Here is a 27227-nt window from a genome sequence, read left to right on the forward strand (position 1 = left end):
CTACAATGTAGAAAAAATATTTAAATAAAGAAAAACCCTTGAATGAGTAGGTGTGTCTAAACTTTTGACTTGTACTGTATATGGCGAGAACGCGTGAATATAGAGGGTGAGGGATTTGAACGAGCGACAAAAACAGACAGACAGAAACATAGCCGTGGGAAGATGTTGGGGGTGGGGGTGCCAACAGGGCCGGTAATACATGACTAGTAAAAGACCAGAGCACTACTTTTGTGGAAAATATTTTTTTTGGGAGGGGGGGTTTGTATGTATATATTTTTTTCATTACGATTTTTCAAGGGGTACTGCAGCACCGTCAGCACCCCATTTCCCACAGCTATGGAAATAAATATATTTGAATCATAAAACATAAATATGTTATCACATATATGGAGAGAAAACGTGATTATAGGCTAGATAATGAGGGGGTTGAAGGATTGACATAAAAAACAGCAACTGAGAAAAACATTACCATTCAAGAGAGCGAAACAGGGTAAGAGAGCATTGAGGGAGTGAGGGAGAGAGTGCATACATTCTGTTTCTTCTGGAACACTGTACTATACAGTGAGCGACGTGCATTCTCTGTAAACATGTATGTATTTACAGCTTGCTGTGAGTCAGCATGTACTTTTTTACCCCTTTTTCTCCCCAATTGGTAATTACAGTCTTGTCCCATCACTGCAACTCCCGTACGGACTCGGGAGAGGCAAAGGTCGAGAGCCAAGCGTCCTCCGAAACACGACCCTGCTAAGCCGCACTGCTTCTTGACACACTGCTCATGTAACCCGGAAGCCAGCTGCACCAATGTGTCGGAAGAAACACCGTACAACTGGCTACATGCATGCACTGGCCCACCACAGGAGTCGCAAGAGCGCGATGGGACAAGGACATCCCGGCCGGCCAAACCCTCCCCTAACCCGGACGACGCTGGGCCAATTGTGCGTCGCCTCATGGGTCTCCTGGTTTTGGCCCGCTGCGACACAACCCGGGATCGAACCCGGATCTGTAGTGACGCATCAAGTTCAGAGAGCAGGACAAGATAAATCAAAGGTAGCTAGTATTTAGCATCGTGGCCCACGATTGTCAGGATGATCCAAGAGTTCGCAGATATTTGCTCCTTTGCTTTTTGTAAAGACACATGCTGCTTTTTGACTGTAACACCAGTGTTACTCTAATGTTTATACCCTTATGTTATACTAGGAAATTGTGTTTTCATAGCTTAGGGAAATTGTGTTTTCATAGCTAAGGCTGACAGTGTAGACTTGTGAAGAGCATAGCCAAAAGGTCGGCAGATGGCGATATTGAGTCATTTCATCTTACAGTCCAAAGGGATTGCATGTAGCTGGCTAAACACTCATAATCCCCCGTGGACCGGTTCGTACATAATACATTCTCCATTCAGGCTGAAAAGGTGGCGATTTCCTCCTTAACTCTATTTAATGGCGAGAAGGCAGACAAAAAAGGGGGAAATATGCGTACTTTCTTTATAAAACACAATTTTCTACCACCATGCTAGAGTGGCTAATGTTTCTTCCTGATGTTGCGCTCTGCGTTCAGCCAGGGGTAATCAACACACTGCTGTAACCTGATTGGCTGAACGTTATAGGCATACATCCAAGACTGACATTCCTAGCAATCAGCCACTCTAGTGTAACCGATGTGAAATGGCTAGTTAGTGGTGGTGCGTGCTAATAGCGTTTCAATCAGTGACGTCACTCGCTCTGAGACTTGAAGTAGGGTTGCCCCTTGCGTTGCAAGGGCCGTGGCTTTTGTGGCGCGATGGGTAACGATGCTTCGGTGGGTGTCAGTTGTTGATGTGTGCAAGGGTCCCTGGTTCGAGCCCAGGTTGGGGCGAAGAGAGGGACGGAACCTACACTGTTACATTGGTGCCGTGACCCGGATCATTGGTTGCTGCGGAAAAGGAGGAGGTCAAAGGGGGGGGTGAGTGTAACCGATGTGAAATGGCTAGTTAGTTAGCGATGGTGCGCGCTAATAGCGTTTCAATCAGTGACGTCACTCGCTCTGAGACTTGAAGTAGGGTTGCCCCTTGCGTTGCAAGGGCCGTGGCTTTTGTGGCGCGATGGGTAACGATGCTTCGGTGGGTGTCAGTTGTTGATGTGTGCAAGGGTCCCTGGTTCGAACCCAGGTTGGGGCGAAGAGAGGGACGGAACCTACACTGTTACACTAGCATGGGTGTGGAAAATGCATATTTTCCCCTTTTTTTCTCGCCTTCTTGCCATTATAATTTAGTAAAGGAGGAAATCAACACCTTTGCAGCCTGAATTGAGAATGTTTTATGTACGAACCAGTCCACGTGGGGTACGAGTGTATAGCCGGTTGCATGCACTCCCTTTGGACGGTAAGAAGAAACGATTCAATATCGTCATCTGCCAGCCTTTGGGCTATGAGTAGCAGAATCAACAACCTCTGCATAATCAAAACAGTTGCTTTGTGAGAAAAGTTAGCCATTGTTATGTAATAAAGGAAAACTGAAAAGTACCAGTGGCCCCAAGTGAGAGCAGGTCCCCTAGAGCCATGGCCCAGTGAGACACGGATGCCAGCCCGCATAGATGGAAACAGAAAAGTCTGAGCCTTTTGTGTAAAACACTGGGGTAAATTAACTATGGAAATGCGCCTTAAGACAAGTCAATAAAGCAGTAGCTTTACAAACAGAGGTGTTTTTCTATGCAGGGACCACGAGCTTAGGTTAGCCTATATTAAGCACTTGTTTTTACAGCACAATGAATAACAAGTGTGTTGATGACGCATAGCTTTCACACCGAATGGGAGTAGGGGGCATCATTTATCCATGACTGAGAATGTTGTGTTAGCTGAGAGGTCAACTGTGCATGCAGATTTGTATTTTAGAGAAAACAGAATAGGGCTAAGGAGCCAATTAAGTCAATGAAATAAAATAAATGGTACTAAATCTAGTCGAGTTTCTCCAGTAGGCCTATATGTAACATCCCCAGACTTGAAGTGTCTGGTGAGACTTACTTTTTTTTCACGGGAGAAATAAAGTTATTCTAATTCAAAATAAGCCAGATGGTGGCAGCATTTCAGGCTTTTACACGCAATAGAAGCTCCTGACGCAGCAAGTAAAGAGAACCCAAAACAACACACATCTCATACATGTCATCACTATCACGATTTAAATACCTATACTCCAACCTAAACGTGATTCCCACACTATGACAAGCGATTTAAATGATTTTGTTGAAAAACTATCTATATGCATTAGATGTGTGTGCATTAAAACACAATTATCACAGGTCCATCTGCGAGATCAAATGGTGTAAATTGCAGGCTTGTTGATGAACCATAACTAGAAAGTAGAACACTGGGGTGACGCTTACTTAGCAAGTGGGGCGCACCATGACATGAGGGTGTTTATAATTTTACAGCATAATGTGCTCTGCACTACAGGTTCACAACAATACGAATGGTGCTCAGCTACATATTGTGCATTCGATTAAGAATAAACATTCACAGTTTCCCACAATTTAAAGGGTAGGCCTATTGTATTTCAACAGCAAAAAAAAAACGAAAACAAATGTAATCCTTTATATTATGCGCTGATGCTGAAGGCTATGCACGTATCTGCCAAAAAGATCGTAGTTCAATGCAAGAAGCAACACCGAGCCTATTTCTGCTATGTAGAATGCCTGCATTTGGACACTAATCAGTTATTACATCGTTACAATGTAGCGGAAGGAGGCGTTAATTTGCTATTTTGATACATTTAGCCTACGTTACAGTGATCTCTGCTGTACTGTACATGGAAATGAAAAACTGGCAATATAGGAGGCGGGCTTAAAAGAACGAGAGGGCAGGGATAAGGCTGCTGGGCGTCGGGTCCCGTTTACTAGCTGTTCGTTCGTTCCACCAATGAGTCCAATGAGCTGGGCAGAATTGGATAGATTGACAGGCACACCTCTTCAAGGTTGCGCCGCCTTTTATGACTAGTTTTCTTCTCTTTTTTACTGCAAGCCAAAACGGAATGTAAGAACGTCACATGTTGTTTTTCTCTCCAGCGCAGTCACTGTGGTGTTATTTGGTGCTTAACTGTTGCAGATAGCGGACGGGAATACCGGTGTCGGGTCATGGAATAAGTAAAGCGGATATTTCGGTGCTTTGGAAAATAGCACAAAACAACTTCTCTAAAAGTAAGTGAAGCGTGCGCATCAGAATGGCGAGTCCCCAAGCGAATGGAGGACACTTGTTGTCTAATGTGACCAATAACAGTAATAACATTAAGAAATGTGGATATCTAAAGAAACAGAAGCATGGACACAGACGTTTTTTCGTATTGAGAGAACCCAGCGAGAGCTTTCCTGCCCGGCTGGAATACTATGAGAGCGAGAAGAAGTGGAAAAACAAGTCGGCTGCTAAAAGGGTGATACTGCTGGACTCCTGTCTTTGCATAAACAAGCGAGCGGACTCCAAGCACAAACACCTCATCGCATTTTACACCAAGGACGAATACTTTGCAGTGGCAGCCGAAAACGAGCACGAGCAGGAGAGCTGGTTTCGAGTGTTGTCGGATTTGATCGAAGAGGGGAAAGTCTATGACAGCCCCGCGTCTAATTCCACCTCTCTTTTCTGTTTCGAGGAGGCGAATTACAGTATGATCACGCCGACCACTGGCTTTTGCAAGGAGGTATGGCAAGTGAATTTGAAATCCAGAGGACTGGGTCAAACAAAACATTTGACAGGGGTGTTTAGGCTGTGTTTATCCAGTCGGACTATCAGCTTTGTGAAACTGAACTCGGAGGTTGCATCTGTTAGTTTACAGCTCAAGAATATCCGGAGATGTGGCCACTCCGACAGCTTTTTCTTCATCGAGGTTGGTAGGTCGGCTGTCACTGGCCCCGGTGAGCTCTGGATGCAGGCGGATGACTCGGTGGTTGCGCAAAACATCCACGAGACCATCCTGGAGGCGATGAAAGCCATGAAAGAGCTGTCAGAATCAAGACCGCGCAGCAAGAGTCAGTCGGCTAGCACCAACCCCATTTCCGTGCCCACAAGACGCAACTTGAACAATCTGCCCCCAAGTCAGACAGGGTTGGTGAGGAGGTCGAGAACAAACAGCATAGTGGCCACATCCCCAATGAGCAAGTTCACATCCTGTCGCATAAGGACAGCTAGTGAGGGGGATGGCAGCATGGTCAGGCCAGTGTCTATGTCAATATCTATGAGCGGGAGCCCCACCAGTCCCCTCTCCAACCGGAACCCTCTGAGCAGGTCCAATATGCTCTCCACTGGCCTCCAGCACAGCCGCTCCATGCCCGTCTCCAACTCCCCTCCCTCAATCTGCAGTTCCATCTGCCTCTCCCCCATGAGTGGGACCCTCCCCACCCCTGATGCGGTCCACCACCCCTTCAGCTGCAGCGCCTCTATCTCAGGCTCCCTCAGCGACGCAAGCTTCATGCTATGCAACGAGCATAGCTCCAGCCCAGGCGACAGCTCCAGGCTCCTACCCCTCACCAGGAGTGACACCCACGACTCCCTCTCCAGCACTCCTCCCTCCCGGGAGGCCAACGACCCGTGTGGCTACATGATTATGGACAGGATGAATGACCAACGGCAGGTGTGCCAGGAGGAGGACTTGACATCGGAGAAGGCGTACAGGAAGAGGACATACTCCCTCACCACACCACGCCATCAGAGGGTGCCGGCCCAGCTGTCCTCTGCCTCGTTGGATGAGTACACCCTAATGCGGGCTGCCCACCACACCAACAGCGGGCACCACTCCGGGCGCAGCTCCATCTCCGCCTCCCCAAAGGTGTCCTACCCCAAATCTAATGGTAACCAAGAAGGGGATGATGGCTATATGCCTATGATGGCGGGTGTGGCAGCGCCGCCCGGGGGCAACAACAGCAAGGCAGATGCTTACATGCCCATGAGCCCCATGTGTGTCTCGGCTCCCAAGCAAATCATTAACCCCTGGGCCCAAAACCACCAGTACGAGGCCGGCGACCAGACCAACTCACCCAGCAGCGGAGGCTCCTTGGAGGACAGTGGCTACATGAGGATGTGGTGCGGCTCCAAGTCGTCCGTTGAAAGCCCAGACAGCCGCTCGACCTACATGAACATGTCCCCTCGCAACCCCGCTTACACCACCTCGCAGACCCCCCCGGACTACTTCCTAGACCAGCTTCTGAGTGGTGAGCCTTCCATCACACCCATCTACTCCACAGACTCCCTGCCACGCCCCATCAAACTCCACCAGGCTTCCAAGGAGGCGGGGGACACTGGTGACCAGTACGTCCTGATGAGCCCGCAAGGCCATCAGTCGCTAGGTAGGGAGTCAGACGACTACTACACAGTGATGACCAATCCGGCCCCGCCCAACTCCTCGGTGCCCTCGCCCATCAGACAGAGCCGGGGGACTGAGAGCCTGACGTCCCACTGGGGGAGGATGGGGCGACCCAACCGGCTATCTCTGGACAGCTGTAGGATCCTACCCAGCATGAACGAGCACCTCTTGCCCGGGGAACCCAGGAGCCCGGGCGAGTATATCAACATAGACTTCAGTGAGGGCACCAAGTACTCCCTGCCGTCAGCGTCCAATGAGAGCCAGGAGTCGTCTCTGGGCTCCAGCGGCGGCCAGCCGAGGTTCCCTCTCTCCGACTACATGAACCTGCACCACATTGTCTCACAGTCACCCAAGGCCGGAGACACCCCTGCCGGACGGTTGGACACGGTCCCTGAGTCATCCCTGTGCCCTTGTCCGGATGGGGAGGGAGTGTACCGTCTCAGATCGAAGAGGGATTCCAAGTGCCCCCAGAGAGGCAAGGATGAGTACACCGAGATGACATTTGGACTTGGAATGGCCAACATGCCTCCCCAGTTCGTCCCTCAGACCTCAGCAAGGTACAGTACACTCAGTACTCTAGCCATAATGTCAGTTGTAATAACGTTATTCAGCAACGTTATTTGGCTAGTTATAGATTAGTAGATTCCCCTGGCACAGCAGCCACTTTATGTGGTGTTTGTAGGTGGATTGAGTTCAAGTGGATTTGAGTTCATGATAAAGATAAAATATTTTCTGCATCACATCTATCTATGGATGTTTTGTAATAGACCATGTATTGTAATACATATTAACTCTGTTTATTATCTTCAGCCCCAGTGCCAGAGAGAAGAGGCTATCTCTGGGTGAGCAGGGCCTCCCTGGGGGCATGGGGGTGTTCCTCCTTGGCGCCGCCACCCCCGTGGATCCTGACAGGGCCGCCAAGGTGATCCGGGCCGACCCCCATGGGCGCAGGCGGCACAGCTCCGAAACCTTCTCCTCTACGGCTACCGTCACCCCCGTGTTCCCCTCGTTCGCCCATGGGGACGCCAAACACCACAGCTCGGTGGAGAACCTGTCGGTGCGGAGCAGCGAGAGCTCAGACGAGGAGTGTGGCAGCCCCATGAGTAGAGAGACCTCTGTGGGCTTCCAGAATGGACTGAACTATATTGCCCTGAACCTAATGGAGGACAGGGACCTGGAGGGACCTTGTTGCGAAGACCTGACCACGGTCAGCATTAAGCCGGCCAGCGGCTGCAAGGGAGCCTTCCATGGATTACATGTCGCGCCGTACGTCTGTTTGGAGTTCAAGGAGGCGGTCACCTCTGTCAAAGGTGAGTGAGGCTTCTCTCTCTCTCTCGGGGGGGGGGGGGGGGGGGGGGGTGTGTGTGTGTGTGTGTGTGTGTGTGTGTGTGTGTGTGTGTGTGTGTGTGTGTGTGTGTGTGTGTGTGTGTGTTTAGTAGCTGGCTGGCTTTAGCTGCCCATTTAATGGCTGGCCAGAGTTTGTAAACGTAGGTTTAGAGGTCTGCAGTGGTCGTATACTTATGGCAATGGTGCTGAAAACAACTTTGTCCAAACTTTATGGGAAGAAAACATGATACTTAAATCAACACATTTTTAGACATAGGAGAAAATGTACATAAATGTTTGTTGACTGGCTGCCTTAGAGACTATACTTTTATTCTATGTTTGGGGTGAAAAATGTGTCCAGCTCTATGGTGATCATGGACATTTTAGTTTATGGCTTCACTCATTTATACTGGAGGGTGCTGTCACTGTCAACAACGATAAGGGGAGAACTGGCATTTATATTGCATGAGAGGAAAACCTGAATGAAGGACTGGCAATGAGTTAAAAATGAATGTTATTTCAGTTCGTACAGCATAGGCCCCCTCCTACTACTTTTCAGCTTGCTATTCTGCCATGTGTATTGCGATAGACAAGATAATGAAAAACACATGAGGGGAAAAACACATTTCGAAATGGACACGTTGAGATTATTTGCTGTGGCGCCCTTGGCTTTCGACTGCACAAAATTATATTGTTCTGTTTACCACCAAAGATGCGTAGGTGGTACATGAATTAAAAACGGACCCGCAGCGTGACGAATGTCAGACTTTTGAAACACTGAAGTAAACAAGTGGTGGGTGGGTACGTAGGCACCATGACACTGCAGGACATAATGTTGCATCGTTGGCGTTATGCACGTCCTTTTCCAAATATAAATTACAGCAAAATTGATTTTGGGCACCAGCCATCTTATAAAACAAGTGTTTATTTTCCGTGTCATACTAATTATATTAGAGAAGGCACACGAACGAATATGTTTGATCAAATTACACACTGAAATTACACAGTGTGCAGGCGGAGTGTATGCATGAACATGGACAGTGAAGAACGAAGGGTCGAAATAATGTCAGTATAGATTAACGTTGATGTAATGGCTGAATCTTGGTTTGTTTACATTTAACTAACATTGATCTCCTATTGACAAGCATGTTTATAGCAATTATCAATGCATTACATGTTTAATTAACACATTGCGCAATGGCATCACCTTTAGGCTTGGGCGGTATACCATATATGGGTGTATTTGCAAATAGCCACAGGATGGTTTTTCAATACCATCAATACTTTTTATATGGTTTCTTAGAATTCTTTTAATAAATGTGAATATTTGTAGCTACTTTTTAAGTAACTACTTGCAGTCAACTTGTGCAACACGTTAGGAGATAAAGAACATTGCGTTCTTAATTTCATAAGCTACATAAACGACATTATTATGAAGTTTATGGTAGTCCCCAGACACGTGGTGTTTGTTTACAAGCACATAACAATGAGAGACTGGAGCCTTGTAAATCACTCACTGTTGTGCAGCACATGCCAGTTGATCTAATTACAGTATGGAATTCACAACTAAATGTTTGCTATCTAGATATCTTTGAACTGTTAAGTTAACTGTCTAAAATCTGCTAAATGCTCTGCAGTTATGCATTTGGTTTGCTAATTTAGTAGCTAGTTAGCTATTTGGCTGAGTGGTTAGCTTCTTCCAAAATCAAGCATTTGCTTGGTAACAGCAGAGAATCCCCTCTTGGATCAAGAGCCTTGCTGGGTAATATTTGTTTTGTACGTGCAGCAAACTGAGTAGCATTTTTGAGTTGCTTGTATACTTGTTTAGGTCAGAAACTGTACAAAATGTTCGCAATGCGCTCGTTAGGATTTAGTTAGCATTCTCAATTGGATTTTACATGTACTTGTTAGCATTGCTAACCTAAGAATTAGAGTATAGTAGGGTTTGAAAACAGTGCCCCGTGTGTTCAGTGCGGTATTACTGGATGTCCTTGTATGGCACAAGGTTGGTATGAAGGTATGACAACCTGGATACCGCCCAAGACGAATCACCTTATTATTTGTTATAAAGTGTTTGCTAAAAAACATCTACTATACATAAGCAATAAGGCCCGGGGGGGTGTAGTACATGGCCAATATATCACGGCTAAGGGCTGTTCTTACGCACAACGCAGCCGTAGTGCCAGGATACAGCCCTTAGTCGTGGTATATTGGCCATACACCACAAACATTTACATTTTAGTCATTTAGCAGACGCTCTTATCCAGAGCGACTTACAGTAGTGAATGCATACATTTCATACATTATTATTTTTTTTCCCCCCCATACTGGTCCCCCGTGGGAATCGAACCCACAACCCTGGCGTTGCAAACACCATGCTCTACCAACTGAGCCACACGGGACAAACCCCTGAGGTGCCTTATTGCTAGTATAAACTGGTTACCAATGTAATTAGAGCAGTAAGTAAAATGTATGTTTTGTCATAACCGTGGTATATCACGGCTGTCAGCCAATCATCATTCAGGGATGGAACAACCCAGTTTATAATGTCTGATATACAACGGCTTTCAGCCAATCAGCATCCCAAACTACACGGTTTATAATGACTGTTAATATACTGTACCACTCAAAAGTTAGGACACACCTACTCATTCAATGTTTTTATTTTATTTTTACGATTTTCTACATTGTAGAATAACAGTGAAGACAGTAAAATTATGAATAAACACACACGGAATCATATAGTAACCAGATTCTTTAGATTCTTCAAAGTAGCCACCCTTTGCCTTGATGAGAGCTTTGCACACTCTTGGCATTCTCTCAACCAGCTTCACCTGGAATGCTTTTCCAAGAGTCTTCAAGTAGTTTGCACATATGCTGAGCACTTGTTGACTGCTTTTCCTTCACTCTGCGGTCCAACTCATCCCAAACGATCTCAATTGGGTTGAGGTCGGGTGATCGTGGAGGCCAAGTCATCTTATGCAGCACTCCATCACTCGTCTTATTGGTCAATTAGCCCTTACACAGCCTGGAGGTATGTTGGGTCATTGTCCTGTTGAAAAACAAATGATAGTCCCACGAAGCGCAAACCAGATGGGATGGCGTATCGCTGCAGAATGTTGTGGTAGCCATGTTGGTTAAGTGTGCCTCGAATTCTAAATAAATCACTGACAGTGTTACCATCAAACCACCTCCTCCATGCTCCATAGTAGGAACCACACATGCGGAGATCATCCGTTCACCTTCTCTGCGTCTCACAAAGACACGGCGGTTGGTCCCAAAAATCTCAAATTTTAACTCATCAGACCAAATGACAGATTTCCACCGGTTTAATGTCCATTGCTTGTGTTTCTTGACCCAAACAAGTCTCTTCTTCTTACTGGTGTCCTTTAGTAGTGGTTTATTTGCAGCAATTCGACCATGAAGGCCTGATTCACATAGTCTCCTCAGAACAGGCCTGACTCACACAGTCTCCTCTGAATAGTTGATGTTGAGATGTCTGTTACTTGAACTCTGTGAAGCATTGATTTTGGGCTGCAATCTGAGGTGCAGTTAACTCTAATAAACTTATTGACTCAAGACATTTCAGCTTTTAATTTTTTATTAATTTGTAAAAATGTCTAAAAACAATTATATTTTAACATTATTGGGTATAGGCCAGTGACCCAAAATCTCAATTGAATCCATTTTAAATGTAGGTTGTAACACAACAATGTGGAAAAAGTCATGGGGTGTGAATACTTTCTGAAGGCATTGTATATGTGACTACGGCACGCCGGATGCTTTTAAAAGCAACAAACAAACCCAATTGTGAGGCGCCCGAACAAGGTGTACAGCCTCGGCGGCAAATTGAGCTAATCGGTTGTTTACTGAACTGTCTGTCGGCCCAAAAAAAACATTCGCGATAGCGAACTGGAGCGCTCAAAGTGCTTCAAGGTACACTAAACAGTACATGCTTTTGAATGTGGACATCCCTTCAAATTAGTGGATTTGGCTATTTTCGCCACTCCTGTTGCTGACAGGTGTATGAAATCGAGCACACAGCCATGCAATCTCCATAGACAAACATTGTCAGTAGAATGGCCTTACTGAAGAGCTCAGTGACTTTCAACGTGGCACCGTCATAGGATGCCACCTTCCAAACATGTCAGTTCATAAAATTGCTGCCCCGGTCAACTGTAAGTGCTGTTATTGTGAAGTTGAAATGTCTAGGAGTAACAACGGTTCAGCCACGAAGTGGTAGGCCATGCAAGCTCACAGAACGGGACCACCGAGTGCTGAAGCACGTAGAGCGTAAAACATAGTCTGTCCTTGGTTGTAACACTCACTACCGGGTTTCAAACTGCCTCTGGAAGCAAGTCAGCACAAGAACTGTTAGTCGGGAACTTCATTAAATGGGTTTCCATAGCCAAGTAGCCGCACATAAGCCTAAGATCACCATGCGCAATGCCAATCGTCCATACAGAAATGGTTTGTCAAGATCGGTGTGGAAGAGCTTGACTGGCCTGCACAGAGCCCTGACCTCAACCCCATCGAACATCTTTGGGATGAATTGGAACGCCGACTGCGAGCCAGGCCTAATTGCCCGACCTTATTAATGCTCTTGTGGCTAAATGGAAGCAAGTCCCCGCAACAATGTTCCAACATCTAGTGGAAAGCCTTCCAAGATGAGTGGAGGCTGTTCTAGCAGCATAGGGGGGGACCAACTCCATATTAATGCCCATGATTTTGGAATGAGATGTTCGATGAGCAGGTGGCCATATATTTTGGTGACTTCTCGCTAGTCAGAGGCCTAATACGGTGTTTATCATTCAACTTCAAAGCCACACAATGAATTAATGAGTGGGAGGAGAGGGAGAGAGACATGGCGGTTTTGCTAGGTACCAACCCAGCTCCAGCCATTCCAGGTATTTAGCGCCTCCCCGACATCATGTGCATCTGCCTGGAATGCCACCACAGGATTGTTTTTGGACAAACGGCACCCCTCAGGCAAACTCACAAACTCCCTCTTCTCTCTCCGTCACTGTAAATCAGTCAAAGGAGTTGGGACTCGGTGGTGACATTGTTGATAGATATTTTGTGTGATTATCTAGACGACAGTCGGTTGAATAAAGAGAGAGGTCACAGGGACAGTCACTGTGTTTGTTTCTTTTCTGCCTGTTTGTTTACCTCTGTGTGCTAATGTAAACCCTATCACAATGACCTAAGAGTGTGCTAACGTGAGCTAACCCCATCTATCCCCATGATCTGGGCGCTCATCCTATGTGAACAAGGTGTTCAGAGATTAGTAGACGTGGCAGGCAGAGGCTAGGTTTAGGGACATCTCTGTCTCTTCCTCTCTGGAGGCTAATAGCCTTTTATCTGATCAGGTGTCTCTCTCTCCTTTCGCTCTCTCATATATATTTGACCACACTCTCTGGGATTTGAAGTAAGGTGTTTTGCCCTAATGGCTGTCAGCAGCGAGGGTAAACACCCAGAGTGTTTTTGTGTGCAGACACACACACTTGGGCCTCCTTGAGAGGGGAGTGCGTGCTCCTATGAGCGGCGCGCGGTGAAAACGGCAAACTCTTCTTGAGTGGTGGCAGATGGCTCTGCATCCGGGAGGAAGGGAGGGTAATACACCTGCCGTGCACCACTATCTTACTCTCAACCCCCACCTTTGCCCCCTCCTCTACCTCCACCTCATTACCGATGGACCACGAGCATGTAGCACACATGTGGCTCTGTCCCAAATTGCACCCTATATGAAGCACTACTTTTAATAAGAGTGCAATGGGCCCTGGCCAAAAGTAGTGCACTATATAGAGAATAGGGTGCCATTTGGGATGTAGGAACGAGCATTAGTCACTGGTGAGCACTGGACAGTGCCTTGCACGCCAGTCAAGGCAGGCTAGCACCTCCCACTACTATACACTAATGACTACACGCCATGTGCTGCTGCTGCAGGTGCAGCCCAGGGGCCAGTCTAATGTCCATCAACCCGGAGTGAAGGGGGGGGGGAGGTGGGGGGGATGAAGCCATAGCCAGTAGCTCACACTCTAGCACAGCTCTCTGATATCCACCCCATCCATCCTATCCGTGACTGTGAATCCGAGCCGCGATTGTTCATCTCCAGAGTGCGTGTTGAATCGGATGTGATCAAAGATCATCATCGTCAGCATTTGTCAGTGCTGCTTTCGGTTTTAGAAACACGCAAATACAGTAGAATAATGGAACATCACGCGCGCCAGATGCAGATTCTTTTCGCTCTGTGCCAGGCCCAGTGTGTGTGTTACGTGTTTTGTTTGTTCTTAGAAGAGGTGATCTGGTTTCAAAAGCACAACACACACTCTCCCCTCCCCATCTTTTTTCTTTCTCTCTCTCTCACTCCGTGATCAGAAGTCAGGGAGCATGCTCAATGAGGCTCTGCTTTCATTTCGAAAGTAGATGAGATCATAGAGAAGAGAATTTTAGAGCCAGTTCGACCCTTCCTCTCTTGTTTTGTCTTTCTCTCTTTCCCGCTCTTTTCCTGTTCTCTCTTTCCTCTTTTGGTGTTCTTTTCTTGTAGTTCTTTTTTGTTGTTGTTGCTTACTCTGTGCTACCTCTCTTTGCATGTTTTTCTCTCACTCACTCTGTTTGGTAGTACACACAAACATCCCAACCCAACACACGCACTGCTGTGTCAGAGTTTCCAGCAGGTGGCGGTTGGTGCAGACGCTGTGACACGGTGACTAAACTAGGCCAGGATGTTCCCGGCTCCAGATAACCCACGCGGCAGGCGTCGCCAGGCAGCGCTCCCTTACATTTAGCCTCAGCAGCAGCAGCCATGGTTAGAGTTAGAGATGAGATTATACACTGTGTGTGGCTGGGGATTAGACACCGCCACCGTGTCTAGGTTGCTTGTTATGGAGGTGGGATGAAAGTGTGCATACACACTCTCAATCTCTCTCTCTCTCTGCCTGAGACTCAAGTAAACACACACCATCTTCCAAAACCATTCACAAATTTCCTTTAGTTGTTAGCTGCGCTGAAGTTCTGTTTCGGCATTGTAAACTGCCGAAGTCCACCATAGTGGCATGTGTATTATATGTGAATAAGCAGTCTATAAGGTGTACAATCACTGAACAGCAACATATCAGAGCCTTTGTCGTGAGGTACAAGGGCCTCTGCCCCAACTGTGCCGTCTGTAATGAGGTTTGCAGCGCCACTCTGCTCTGCTCTCTAAGCCCCTACTACCATCACCGGTGGCCGGGCCCATTCTTGGAAGACCCAGATGGCATAGAGGAGCTCCACAACTGAAGGTGCTTTATCCCCCTACTGCAGTACTCCTAACCCCCCTCCTCCCTCCTCAGCCCCTACAAAGCAGCTGCTGCTTGCTTGGCGTGATACCGTCCAAAACGCATCGCCCCACTGAGCTATAATAATAACCCTCCTTTTTCTTGATTTCCTTATTGTTGTTGTTGTTGTTATTATTATTGATATGATAATCATATTATTATAATAATAAGTAATGTCATTATCATTAGTAGGCTTAATATTGAAGCCTTGTATAACCACCACTGACTGAGCTGTAGGCCTAAGAGTGCATCCTGTTTAGTCTTAATACCGTAACTTACTTAGGCCTATATTTCAATACTTACAGTATATAAGCTACAGTAATGTATCAGTTACAGTAATGTATCAATCATGAATTAATTCATGTCATCACACAGCATACGAGTCATTCATGATTTGAAATGCAATCAAGCCTTTAGTTTTAAAATAAAATAGCAAAGCGACTCTTGAATAATTAGCATAAACAATAAATTAATAAACCGTGCATTTTGGAAATTGCATTCACTAATGAATGCGACTGGTTTTAGTCTTCGCTGTAATAAAGGCTTTGCAAAAAACAACAGACTCTGTGGTATGCTTGTAATTTATTTAGTGTTCCAAACGGTCAGAGAAATTATAGTACCTGTTTGGCACACATAATATGCACGCGGCGCTTGCTCCTTACCTTATTTTTCTTGATCTCCAGTATTTTCCACAACAAGTCAAATTTATTCCAAACATCTGACTTCCCCTTTACCTCGTTAGCAACCAGTAAACATTCCCCTATTTCGAGTTTGTCAAGTACTCTGCATCCATTTTGCTGTCACGTGTTAAGGCGTTCGGAGTTTGTTGAATTTATTGATATGATTATGATATGCTATAGGTCAGGTCCTATTGGTCACATGCGATGCATACATGTGTCACGTAAAGAGAACAAGGGTTGAGGGAATAAGGAATGTTTTTCCTTAACAAATGAGGGATTTCGGTAACAGACTTTTTCAGTCACAAATGGCTGTAGTTATATTGCAGCTTCAGCAACACAGACAGCGCGATAAACACAGTTGATGTTATGTGGTGGTAGCTCCTGCAGGGAGGAGAGTGAGACAATGGGTGCAAGTCACACAGTCACTCGCTGTAATGTTTTGTAACACAGCGTATCAAGTTTGAGCCCGGCCCGATCAAATCAATTGCGGTCGGACTCCCTCTAGTCCTGTGTGAGAGGTGCGACGCACACTTGTTGTTCCAGTTGTCTAGCTTTTTTTTCCCGACAGCTAGATGTTGGATGTTAATTTGAGCCAGTTTACTACAGCAGGAGATTAATCCCGCAGCAACAGGAAATGTGGATTATAGTTAATGGAAATGTTTTGTAGGGGTTGATTTCTTTGTTAGGGCCTTGACCCAGAGTCTGACATTTTAAAGTGGAAATTACAAACTTTAGCAGCCTTTTTAAACCTTGAATACACTACAAGTTTGCTGCGCAGGAAAATTCTCAGAAACAAAAGACTGATCAAATTAACATCCTACATCCTAGAATTCAAAATGTGTTATCTCTCCGAGGATGGAATGAATGGTAACAGGAGGCTGTTTTATATCTATCTCTCTCCCAATGTCAGATACCAGCGTGGGTTTTTTGGTCTATAGGAGTTGATTGTGGTAGCAATAGAAACTAAGAACCATAACTTGAGGTAGCTTGACTAACTAATCATAGGAAATCTAAGAGATTTATAAGAAATCCAATAATTTAAGCTAATTGCAGTCTGTACTGCTCTATCTAATGCAATGATACTTAACATGCTCTTCTTTCATTCTCCCCCAGACTGAACAGGACAGTGGACAATCCAAGCCCTCATCATCCTTGCTCTGAGACGGACAGTTGTACAGTGGGGTGGCCGAGACAACCTGCTGCTGTAAATGAAGTCAATCTGTGCCTCGTGACCCAACAAACACCCCCACCATGACTAACTCTCTCGCCCATGAAGGGGAATCCTAACACTGGTGCTGTCCCAGAGACTATGTACTAAAAAGTAGATGGGGGCAGAGGCTCCTGTACGTGGGGGGCCTCTGTATGTGTCTAGAGGCTATATTTCTAGCTCTGTTTATTTGTTTAGAATTTTCACTCTGGTTTTTGGTTTTGGCTCGTGGACTGTGAGTAGCCTGTCTGTTGACCCCCAGGACATGTAAAGCAAACCCTGGTAAGGCACAGTATGTGTACTTACACCCTCCTCAAAAGACTAGTCCCCCCCCCCCCCCCCACACACACACACACACGGTACGCAGTTATTATTTATTTGCTTACATGAGTTCAAAGTTTGTGTCTGTGTGTGTAAAAACGGACACCATGATCGTTTCAGTAACACATTCACTAACAAAGCGTTTAAAATAATCCAATCCCTACCTCAGAAAGAGCAAGGCCGCATACTGAGAAACGTATAGATATATTTAGATGTATTTATTTTGGAAAGTTTCATATAGACCAACGCAAAGCCTTGTTGTCTCTGTGGTAGTATTTGTACGGCATAACAAAGAAAATCTATTTTATTCTGCTATTTTCTTTAATCTAATTTAATTTTAGCATGTTTTATCATGCTACAGTTGAAGTCGGAAGTTTACATACACCTTAGCCAAATTCATTTAAACTCAGTTTTTCACAATTCCTCAGTTAGGATCACCACTTTATTTTAAGAATGTGAAATGTCAGAATAACAGTAGAGAGAATGATTTATTTCAGCTTTTATTTCTTTCATCACATTCCCAGTGGGTCAGAAGTTTACGTACACTCAAATAGTATTTGGTAGCATTGCCTTTAAATTGTTTAACTTGGGTCAAACGTTTCGGGTAGCCTTCCACAAGCTTCCCACAATAAGTTGGGTGAATTTTGGCCCATTCCTCCAGACAGAGCTGGTGTAACTGAGTCAGGTTTGTGCACGCTTTTTCAGTTCTGCCCACAAATATTCTATAGGATTGAGGTCAGGGCTTTGTGATGGCCACTCCAATACCTTGACTTTGTTGTCCTTAAGCCATTTTGCCATAACTTTGGAAGTATGCTTGGAGTCATTGTCCATTTGGAAGACCCATTTGTGACCAGGCTTTAACTTCCTGACTGACGTCTTGAGATGTTGCTTCAATATATCCAACAGATTTTCCATCCTCATGATGCCATCTATTTTGTGAAGTGCACCAGTCCTTCCTGCAGCAAAGCACTCCAACAACATGATGCTGCCACCCCCGTGTTTCACGGTTGGGATGGTGTCCTTCGGCTTGCAAGCCTACCCTTTTTTCCTCCAAACATAATGATGGTCATTATGGCCAAACAGTCCTTTGCTGTTGTTCTGGGATTGATTTGCACTTTTCGCACCAAAGTACGTTCATCTCTAGGAGACAGAATGCGTCTCCTTCCTGAGAGGTATGACGGCTGCGTGGTCCCATGGTGTTTATACTTGCGTACTATAGTTTGTACAGATGAACATGGTACCTTCAGGCATTTGGAAATTTCTCCCAAGGATGAACCAGACTTGTGGTGGTCTACAATTGTTTTCTGAGGTCTTGGCAGATTTCTTTTGATTTTTCCCATGATGTCAAGCAAAGAGGCACTGAGTTTGGTAGGCCTTGAAATACATCCACAGGTACACCTCCAATTGACTCAAATTATGTCAATTAGCCTATTAGAAGCTTCTAAAGCCATGACATGATTTTCTGGAATTTTCCAAGCTGTTTAAAGGCACAGTCAACGTAGTGTATGTAAACTTTTGACCCACTGGAATTTTAATACAGTGAGTTATAAGCGAAATAATCTGTCTGTAAACAATTGTTGGAAAAATTACGTGTCATGCACAAAGTATATGTCCTAACCGACTTGCCAAAACTATAGTTTTTTTTAACAAGAAATGTGTTGTGGTTGAAAAACGAGTTTTAATGACTCCAACCTAAGTGTATGTCAACTTCCGACTTCAACTGTGTTTGATATTGTGAGGATAATAATATGATACAACTTAAGAGGATTTATTACTAGTTCCAGTTAGGTGAGAAATGCATATTAAAGTACATTCATGTAGGAAGGACGCAAAGATGTTGGTCTGTGTACTTCCTAGTAGTAGTCAGAACCTCAGCTATCCCAGGCATTTACTGTATATGCAATACATTACCCATAATCCATAGCTCTAACCTGATTACATGGTAGAACATCTCAATGATATAGTTATGGGGGTAGAACCACATGATTTTGGGATCATGGGGATTGCCACTGCTGCTGTAAGCACAAGGAGTACCTAGTGTCAGGGTCCTGTTCATTAGGCATAAAATGGACTGAAACAACCAGAGACTACTTGGACTTATAAACGTTTGGTGCCCTAATGAGCACTACCCAATTTTCACACCTATTTCTCACAATTTGTTAGAGTGTAATACACTAGAGACACATCTGAATGTAGTAGAAAACGACAATTGAAAATGAAGTGGGAGGGGAGACATTTTATCAAACGGTATTATTTAATATGTACTACACTTATGATTTATTTTCTCTGCAAAGGCCTTTTTGTGTAGATTATGTACACAAGAGTTTATCTGAAATAGGCTGTCGATTTTGAAGAGATACATTTAGTCATGTTGCAATGAAATCACTAAACAATGTAAAGAAAGTATTTTTCAAAACCTAGATGTTTTTGGATTGTAAATGTATGCTTTTACCTCCTCACAGTAACTTGTGAATACATCTATAATATTTAAAAAGAGAAATACCTTCAGTATATTTCTTTGCCTTGTCGATAACAATTTACCCATATGGCATATGCAATAGTGAAATACATTAACTTAGTTTGGAACCAAATATTGATATATTTGTAAAAAAAAAATGGAATTAAGGAAACTATTTTGCCCTTTGTAAATTTATTTCTGCCAACTTTTGATGCTGTTTTTGTTACTGGAAACGTATAGTGTATATATATTCAACAGTGCTCTCACTTTTAGTGTTTATCTTCTGTTTCTTACTTGAGAAGATTGAAATGTGAACTATACTGCCCTACCAAGCAAAAAGGCAGTAACTGCTCATTTAGTTGAAAATGAGTTGTCATTTTTGCTACATTAAATACATGCTTAATCATGTGGACAAGTATCCTGCCTCTATTCTGTTTTGGAGAAAATGCGGGTCATGTTAGCTGTAACTGCATGAAGTTACTGTGAAAGCAAGGTTAATAAAAGCCATTTTTCTCAGTTCCACGCTATGAGCAGTTAGTGCCTTTTTGCTTGGTAGGGCAGTATACTGAGAGGGCACAGATTGAACATGTTGTATTCCATTGTACATACTTCATAATTGTTTATTGTGATGCTCTAAAGAGATGATTTAATTCTAAGTAGTTAAGTATTGTTTTTGTTTGTATTGATTATGGATAGCAACAGGCAATAATAAATAACTTTATTTAAAGAGATCTCTCTCTCTCTCATACAACACACAGGGTCGTAAACACCCCTGCCCCCAAGACACTCACATTCACATTCTCATTTACACATTTTTCTTCTACGTGGGTAATTCAGTTCAGATGTTTGTGCCAGTCTATATATAGGCTTTCAGGACAATCGCTATTGAGCACTGCACGCAACTACAGTCCCTATCCCAATTACCTCCGGTTTGTTTTTGTGGCAAGGGAGAGGTTACAGAACCAAAGAACGCAAAATATACATAATGAAAACAAAGCATGAATAAAAGGTCTGCAACCCAAATGGCACCTAATGCCCTCTATAGTGCACTACTTCTACCATAGGGCTCCAAGGTATTGCTTTCAGATTAATGGATGCCAGAGCTAACATAAGACTTTATCAGCAATAATGTTGAATTCATTAGATTGACTTTTTAAAATAATGTCAAAGAATTTATACTGTACATCAGTGGAGGCTGTTGAGGGGAGGACGGCCCATAATAATGGCTGGAACGGCGAATGGAATGGCATCAAACATGGAACCATGTGTTTGATGTATTTGATACCATTCCACTGATCCCGCTCCAACCATTACGACGAGCCCATCCTCCCCAGTTAAGTTGCCACCGACCTCCTGTGCTGTACATTCTGCGTTGTTGGCGTTCTCTGATGGTACTAAGTGGAAAATGAATACAGTCAGTATCACCAACTAACACGTTTTTATTGTCTCAAATGGCACCCTATTTCCTATGTAGTGTACTACTTTTGATCATGGCCAATAGTGCACTACTTTTCACCAGAGCCCTATGTAGGAAATAGGGTGGCATTTGGGACTCAATGGACAAACTCATGTAATGGGTTGAAAGGAAAAGAACCCTCCCTCCCATCAGGATATTCCAGGCTTTTGAGTCTTTCTGCCTTTTTCTGCTGCTTGAAAACATTTCTCCTTTTAGAAGGAGACCATAGAAAGCTTATATTCAGCAAATAACTTCCTTCCTGGTTAGTGTCGGACACAGGGCTTAATAGGGCAGCCAGAGGGTCAAGAGGGTTCTTTCTCTCACACACACACCACAACACTCTCACATCAATAGGCCAACTGCTCCAGTTGTCAACCATGGTGCACAGAGTACTCGGCTATATTGTCCCTGAGGAAGCTCTGTCCGTCTTTGGTACGCTTGATGGAACAAACAACACGCCACTACGAAAAAACACGTAACAGAGACAATGTTCTCTCTCCATTCAAAATATACCAGCACATTTGCATCCCCATACCTCCCATCAGGATATTCCCGGGCTTCCGAGTATCGTTGCCTTTTCCTGCTGCCTGCAAACATTTCCCCTTTTAGAAGGAGACCATAGGAAGCTCATGTTCAGCAAATTACATACTTCCTGGTTACAGTATCGGACATCAGACACAGGGCTTAGTAAGGCAGCCAGAGAGGGTCTCTCTCACACACACACATGCAATACTTGATGACTGGAGCTCAGCAGTCAGGCAGAAATGCAGTCTTATGTGTTCTGTACCCCCACTGAGCTACTGTTCTGTTCCAGTCTCACAGGCCCTGTTTATGGGCATATTTGTTCAAAATTACAACAGGGAAGAAAGGATGGATAAGAAAAGAAAAGAAAGGGGCCCTTGAGTCTTCTTTGAGAGTGTGATCAAAGTGTGTTGTCCTTTGATAAATACAAGGGTATGACCGCTGGTGGAGTGTGTTGGGGAAATTGTTTAATCGGATCACTTTATCACCATCTGGAGGATATGGGAAAACATGATTGTTTACTGCTGCTGCACACACACACACACACACACACACACACACACACACACACACACACACACACACACACACACACACACACACACACACAAAATTACAACCAAAATAACCAAACCCTTTCTTGGTCTCATTCTCTTTTGCCCTTACACCTACGCACCCAGCTGAAAGGAACATAGAAACACAAATAGAACCCCACTTGAAACAACCCCAGCTGCCTCGGTTTTCTTTTGACCCTGGGTCCTGACTGGAGATTGAACCACACGACCGAATGTGGTCAAAGAACGCTGACCTCTACAAAAGGACCACACCACGACCGTAGTTACAGTGACATTTGGCCCCTCAAATTAGGGTTCTTGTGGGTCCCTTCAACGGTCCTTCAAGTTCTCTCCATCTCTCAACATCTGGTCACGTTAACTCCACTGCTAAATCAGAGATTTCCGAACAGTTCCAGACCATTAACTGTAAGAATACACATCCACCATCTGCCATCCGCCTTTTCAGGCTTTCAACTTACTCTTGAAAGTTGCAATAGTAGAATGCACAAGGTGCATTTTCGAAATTGGGAAGTGCATAAGCAGTTTTCTTCTTGTCATGTCAGTCATGGCAAACCTTAGAGATTATTTATAAATGTCCAGATCAACTACCCACTGGGCACAGATGCCAGTTTAATGTCTAGTTTTGATTTAATTTGGTTGAATTGTTAACTAATGTGAATTTAATGTGAAATCAACAAATATAGGTTCAAAGTTGGGTGAAAAAAAGACAAAATTCCCATACTCCCATACTTCCCATATTCCCGATTGGCGCAGCGGTCTAAGGTACTGCATCTCAGTCCTAGAGGAGTTACTACAGACCCTGGTTCAATCCCGGTATGTATCACAACCGGCCGTCATTGGGAGTCCCATAGGGCGGCGCACAATTGGCCCAGTGTCGTCTGGGTTTGGCTGGGGTAGGCCATCATTATAAAATTAAGAATTTGTACTTAACTGACTTTTCTATTTAGTAAAGGTGAAATAAAAAATGTATAAAAAAACGTTGATGACGTTTTAAAAATCCAATCATTTTCCCATGTTGATTCGACGTCATCACATATAATTTATTTGTTGAAATGACGTGGAAACAACGTTTATTCAGACAGTTTTTGCCCAGTGGGTAGCCCATATCTACCCCCAAGCCATAAGACTGCTACAGTAAATAGTTAACCAAATAGCTACCTGGACTATCTGCATGGACTCTTTTTGCACAAACTCTTTTGACTCATCACATACATTGCTGCTACTGTTTATTATCTCTCATGTTGCCTCATCAATTTACACCTAACTATATGTATGTACAGTGCATTCAGAAAGTATTCAGACCCCTTTGACTTTTTACACATTTTGTTACGTTATTTCTAACCTTATTCTAAAATGGATTAAATTATTATGTTTTCATCAATCTACACACAAAACCCCATAATGACAAAGCAAAAACAGTTTGTAAAAAAAAAAGAAATATCACATTTACATAAGTATTCAGACCCTTTACTCAGTACTTTGTTGAAGCACCTTTGGCAGCGATTACAGCCCAGTGGCGGTTCTAGACCATTTCAACTGGGGGGGCCAAGCTGGGGCCAGTTGTACTGTTAGAGGGGCCAGTTACATTAGACGTTATTGTTGTCATATCATTTTCTTCACTGCATTGCAGGCATTAGCAGGCAAAAGACCATGTTCATAATCATTAGTGTTCTGCGTTGCCACTGTCTAATAACGGATGTAAAATAAGAACGATAGCAAAAATGAGTTATGTAAAAATTATTTCATACTCCACATTTAGGGGGGCCACAAGGGGGTCCAAAATTGTTGTCACAGGGGCACTGCCCCCCCCCCCCCCCCCCCCGAACCACCCCTGTTACAGCCTCAAGTCTTCTTGGGTATGACACTACAAACTTGGCACACCTGTATTTGGGGAGTTTCTCCCATTCTTCTCTGCAGATTCTCTCAAGCTCTGTCAGGTTGGATGGGGAGCATCGCTGCACAGCTATTTTCAGATCTCTCCAGAGATGTTCGATTGGGTTCAAGTCCGGGCTATGGCTGGGCCACTCAAGGACATTCAGAGACTTGTCCTGAAGCCACTCCTGCATTCTCTTGGCTGTGTGCTTAGGGTTGTTGCACTCTGGAGGAGGTTTTCATTAAGGATCTCTCTGTACTTTGCTCCATTCATCTTTCCCTCGATCCTGACTAGTCTCCCAGTCCCTGCCGCTGAAAAACATCCCCACAGCATGATGCTGCCACCACCATGGTTCATCATAGGGATGGTGCCAGGATTCCTCCAGACGTGATGCTTGGCATTCAGGTCAAAGAGTTCAATCTTGGTTTCATCAGACCAGAGAATCTTGTTTCTCATGGTCTGAGAGTCCTTTAGGCAGTGGTGGAAAAAGTACCCAACTGTCATACTTGAGTAAAAGTAAAGATACCTTAACAGAAAATGACTCACAAATTAAAGTGAGTCACCCAGTAAAATACTACTTGAGTAAAAGTATTTGGTTTAAAATATACTTAAGTATCAAAAGTAAATGTAATTTCAAAAATAAACTTAAGTATCAAAGTAAAAGTATAAATCATTTCAAATGTCTTATATTAAGCAAACCAGACGACACCATATTCTTGTTTATTTATTTAAGTCAGGGGCACACTGCAACACTCAGGCATAATTTACAAATGAAGCATTTGTGTTTAGTGAGTCTGCCAAATCAGAGGCAGTATGGATGACCAGGCATGTTCTCTTGATAAGTGCGTAATTGGACCATTTTTCTGTCCTATTAAGCATTCAAAATGTAACGAGTGCTATTCGGTGTCAGGGAAAATGCATGGTAAAGTAAAGTACAGGTACCAAAAGAAACGACTTAAATACTTTACACAACTGCATTTAAGCGGGCTGTCAAGTGCTTTTTACTAAGGAGTGGCTTCCATCTGGCCACTCTACCATAAAGGCCTGATTGGTGGAGTGCTGCAGAGATAGTTGTCCTTCTGGAAGGTTCTCCCATCTCCACAGAGGAACTCTGGAGCTCTGTCAGCGTGACCATCAGGTTCTTGGTCACCTCCCTCACAAAGACCCTTCTCTCCCGATTGTTTAGTTTGGCCAGACGGCCAGCTTTAGGAAGAGTCTTGGTGGTTCCAAACTTCTTTCATTGAAGAATGATGGCCACTGTGTTCTTGGGGATCTTCAATGCCTCAACACAATCCTGTCTCAGAGCTCTAAGGACAATACCTTCGACCTCATGGTTTGGTCTTTTGCTCTGACATGCACTGTTAACTGTGGGACCTTATACAGTGACTTGCGAAAGTATTCACCCCATTTGGCATTTTTCCTATTTTGATGCCTTACTTCCTGGAATTAAAAATGATTTTGGGTGGTTTGTATCATTTCATTAACACAACATGTCTACCACTTTAAAGATGCAAAATATTTTTTTGTTGTGAAACAAACAAGAAATAAGACAAAAAAAAATGAAAACTTGAGTGTGTATTACTATTCACCCCCCAAAGTCAATACTTTGTAGAGCCACCTTTTGCAGCAATTACAGCTTGCAAGTCTCTTGGGGTATGTCTCTATAAGTGTTAAGGGATTTTTTAAATCCCAATAATGCATTTAATATTTAACCAATTCAACGAGGTTTGTAAGACCCTTGATTCACTAATAATTGGGCAAAGTCTCAGATTTTATAAAAAAGGTTCAACGATCTTTATTCATGAGAGCTCTAAAGTCAAAAATGAGGACTCAGTCCTTTTATAATACACATATACATTCCTATCTTTAGACCACTCCCGTCTCAAACAACCAGTACTTTTCCACTAACCACAAAAGTTACACATTCTTCAAGGCTTTCAACTCCCCTCCCCCGTTGGGACCCTCTTGGTTTGAAACCCTGTAACGGCTGTCGTTGGGTAGAGAGGACCAAGGCGCAGCGGGTTGCGTGCTCATCATATTAATTTATTAAATAAATGTGAACAAGGGAAAAACAATAAACAAAAGAACGACAGAAGACAGTTTAACAGGCTATACTTACTACAGCAGTGCTAAAGACAACTACCTACAATTAACAAACAAAACACATCCCTATATATAGGACTCTCAATCAAAGGCAACACCTGCCTTCAATTGAGAGTCCAACACCCAATTACCTAACATAGAAAATACTAAACTAGAAAGAACATAACCCAAAACCCGGAAATAATAAATCAAACACCCTTCTAAACAAACCACCACCCCGAACCACATAAAACAAATACCCTCTGCCACGTCCTGACCAAACTACAATAACAAATAACCCCTATACTGGTCAGGACGTGACAAACCCTCTAGTAAAAAGCCCAGCTCTTTGGAGTGTATGTCTTAAAGTTGTCCTATGGACAGATACTCCCATCTCCGCTGTGGAGCTTTGCAGCTCCTTCAGGGTTATCTTTGGCCTCTTTGTTGCCTCTCTGATTACTGCCCTCCTTGCCTGGTCTGTGAGGTTTGGTAGGCAGCCCTCTCTTGGCAGGTTTGTTGTGGTGCCATATTCTTTACATTTTTTAATAATGGATTTAATGGTGCTCCGTGGGATGTTCAAAGTATCTGATATTTTTTTATAACCCAACCCTGATCTGTACTTCCCTGACCTGTTTGGAGAGCTCCTTGGTCTTCATAGTGCCGCTTGCTTGGTGGTGCCCCTTGCTTGTGGTGTTACAGACTCTGGGGTAATTTTTTTCAATTCACTTCACCAATTTGGACTATTTTGTGTATGTCTATTACATGAAATCCAAATAAAAATCTATTTACATTTGTCACGTCCTGACCAGTAAAGGGGTTATTTGGTATTATTGTTTGGTCAGGACGTGACAGGGGGTATTTGTTTTATATGGTTCAGAGTGTGTGTTTATGTAGAGGGGCGTTTGATTTATGTATTCCGTGGTTTTTGGTTTAGTTCTATGTTGTATAGTTCTATGTCTGTTCTAGGGTATTTAGATCTATGTTTAGGTAATTGGGATTGGGGCCTTCAATTGGAGGCAGCTGATTATTTGTTGCCTCTGATTGAAGGTCCTATAATTAGGAGTATGTTTGTTTTGGGAATATTGGGAGGTTGTT

At 44.0% G+C, this 27227-nt stretch overlaps 1 protein-coding gene across 1 annotated transcript; it reads left to right on the forward strand.

The window, feature by feature from the left end:
* The first annotated feature begins 3899 nt into the window (after positions 1-3899).
* LOC106575127 (insulin receptor substrate 2) lies at positions 3900-20353 on the forward strand. The gene is made up of 3 exons (XM_014151345.3): positions 3900-6873; positions 7127-7626; positions 16752-20353. Exons 1-3 carry the CDS (start codon positions 4187-4189, stop codon positions 16754-16756), a joined length of 3192 nt encoding a protein of 1063 aa, XP_014006820.3. The 5' UTR covers positions 3900-4186; the 3' UTR covers positions 16757-20353.
* The last annotated feature ends 6874 nt before the right edge of the window (positions 20354-27227 follow it).

This window comes from Salmo salar, chromosome 17, assembly GCF_965601325.2.
Source record: "Salmo salar chromosome 17, fSalSal1, whole genome shotgun sequence".
NCBI classification, from domain to species: Eukaryota; Metazoa; Chordata; class Actinopteri; order Salmoniformes; family Salmonidae; genus Salmo; species Salmo salar.

Coding starts and splice junctions, on each gene's coding strand:
- LOC106575127 (XM_014151345.3), top strand. CDS start 4,187: ATGGCGAGTCCCCAAGCGAATGGAGGACACTTGTTGTCTAATGTGACC. Junction 6,874..7,126: donor GTCCCTCAGACCTCAGCAAG/GTACAGTACACT, acceptor TATTATCTTCAG/CCCCAGTGCCAGAGAGAAGA.